The sequence below is a fragment of the Colobus angolensis genome, unplaced genomic scaffold (genome assembly GCF_000951035.1).
Source record: "Colobus angolensis palliatus isolate OR3802 unplaced genomic scaffold, Cang.pa_1.0 Scaffold84, whole genome shotgun sequence".
Classification (NCBI taxonomy): domain Eukaryota; kingdom Metazoa; phylum Chordata; class Mammalia; order Primates; family Cercopithecidae; genus Colobus; species Colobus angolensis.
The window spans coordinates 1,635,299-1,637,527 of NW_012122265.1; the positions used below are offsets into that span (position 1 = coordinate 1,635,299).

A 2,229-nucleotide genomic window follows, 5' to 3' on the forward strand; every position below is an offset into this window, starting at 1 on the left:
CGAGCGGCCAGGGCCTGCCCAGGGTCACTGGGTAGGTGAGAGGGGAGCCAGGGCCTGCTCCCGGTCTCAGGCCACCTTGGGGCTGCCTCTCTCTGAGGCCAGAAAACACCACTGAGAGGGAGCCAAGGGTCACAGGAGTCACAGGGCAGAGCCAGGGCCCAGCCAAACTCAGCACAGCCCGCATTCATGTGACTGTACTGGGCTCCCCAAGGGCCTGGGCTCCCACATCCTCTCTGCTAGGGGTTTCTGGTTACAATTGTGTCTAGACAGGGGGGACTCCAGGGTCCAGTCACCAGCTAGAAAACCAGAGGAGCCTGGGGTCAGACTCCAGGGCCCCGAGAATCCTGCCGGGCTGGAGGGAGCTCTCAGAGCAACCCCAGGGCAGCAGCCGTGAAGATGGGAGCTGGACGGAGCTGACAGGCTGCAGAGGGAGGGAGGCGGGGAGAGTGGGACAGGGCGGGGAGAACAGGGCACGGCTGCCTCCTTCACCTCTCTGCCCTCCCGGGCCTCAGTGCACAAAGCATCTGACGACAGGACATTTGTCTCCCCAGAAGCCCTGCCAGGCCCTGCAGAGCTCTGCCTGGCTCTGCTCAGATTTCAGGAATGCCAAACGTTAGGCATGTGTGTCCAAGCCTCCGTGCCACCCTGGGTAAATGTTCTTGCTCCAGGTGTCTGCCGTGGTGTGACTCTGGGGTGCAAGCCCTGGAACCTCCTTGGGAGGAAGGCCAAGGCAGCCACCACCCTCAGGCGGAGGCATCAGGATAATGGCAAATGTCACATTCGCCTCATCTTCTAACCTGTTGGGGTGGGGCTTGAGGGGGCTCCAAGTGACTCCAGTTACTGATCCCAAAAGGAACTCTGCACCCATCACCACATGCCCACAAACTCCTACTTAGCCCTTAAAACCCCATGGGCTGCTACCACTGCATCCAGGCAATGCTCCCAATCCCTCCCCTCCCAGCAGAACAAGCACAGTGCCTTAATCAGCCTGGGCATCTGTTGACTGTGGCAACTGTGGCTGGAGGGGACTTCTGAGTCCAATCCCTGCAACCAGAGACCCTGGGCAGGCTTGACTGGCGCCAGCTCGGCTCACTGCGCACAAAGCTGCTTCTAGGGCCTGGGAAGCAAAAAGGCCCAGATAGGCCAGCCACCCATGCCACCTGGGGCCATTTCTTTCCCTGGACGAGAGGGCTACGGAGGGTGACTGGGAGGCCTGCTCTGATGGTCCCTGAGAGCAGAAACATCCTCTGTTCAAGTGCCCTGGCTGCCTGGCTGGGCCACCTCCCTGAAATCACTCCTTAAGGCTGGCACTCATACTGGACACCCTGTTGACCCCACCCTGCAGTCCCAGCCAAGGCCACATCCTGCTGGCCACTGCTCCAGACCTGGGAACAAGTCAGTCCTCGCTGGCCAACCAGGCTGGACAGCTGGCCACGGCCCTGGAGCCCGTGGACTGGGCAGGGCAGGGGGCCATAGGCCCAGGGCACCCCAAATGCTTGTCCTGGTGCTGCCCTGATTCAGCTGCCATGCTGGCTTCACACTACTCACCCCCCTCCCCATCCCAAGTTGGAGCCACCCCCCCGCCAAGCAGAGCACACCAGCACAGAGGGGAGGCCAACAACTGTATTTCCACATCAGCCGGGGCTCTCGGTCGCCCAAGGGGAGGACAGAAGTCAGTTGCAGAGGAAGGCTGGCGCCAGCCCCCAGTCCCAGCCCCACCTCCAGGCCAATGCATGCCCCAGGGATGGGCTCAGTCCCAGGACCACCCCACAGGCTCCAGAAGGTGGGTTTTATCCCCTCTCACTCCTTCCAGCTCATCCTCAGGCCTCTACTGGCCTCATCCACAATGGGCCCAGGACACTGGACAGGTAGGGGTGGCAGAGCCCAGCTGGGCCCAAGCTGGGCAGAGGGGCCCAAGCTCGGCACAGGGGCCCTCGGGTAGGGCAGGTTTCCAAGGGAGGGTCCGGGAGGACGGCCTGGTGTGGGGTGGGGGCTCAGCCCAGCGGGCGCTGGTAGGGCTGGGGAGGGGACTCCCTGGAGATGAAGGGAGCCCCAGGATACACAAGCTCGGCTGCTAAGCTTGGGCGGGGTCTTCCAAGTGCATGAAACAGATCTGTGCTCCAGATCAGCTCCACCCCCACCAAACAGACGGACAGGCGGACAGGCGGACAGGTGGAGGGACAGACAGGCAGACAGACGGACAGGCGGACAGGCGGACAGACGGACAGG

The 2,229-nt window shown here is 62.6% G+C and overlaps 1 protein-coding gene across 1 annotated transcript in view; it reads right to left on the reverse strand.

The window, feature by feature from the left end:
- Positions 1-1,298: 1,298 nt before the first annotated feature.
- Positions 1,299-2,229, reverse strand: part of CTSD (cathepsin D) — an 11,888-nt gene continuing 10,957 nt past the window's right edge. Inside the window, exon 9 of the mRNA XM_011930152.1 lies at positions 1,299-1,453. Coding sequence (XP_011785542.1) covers positions 1,299-1,453 — 155 coding nt within the window. The remainder of the gene's footprint in view (positions 1,454-2,229) is intronic.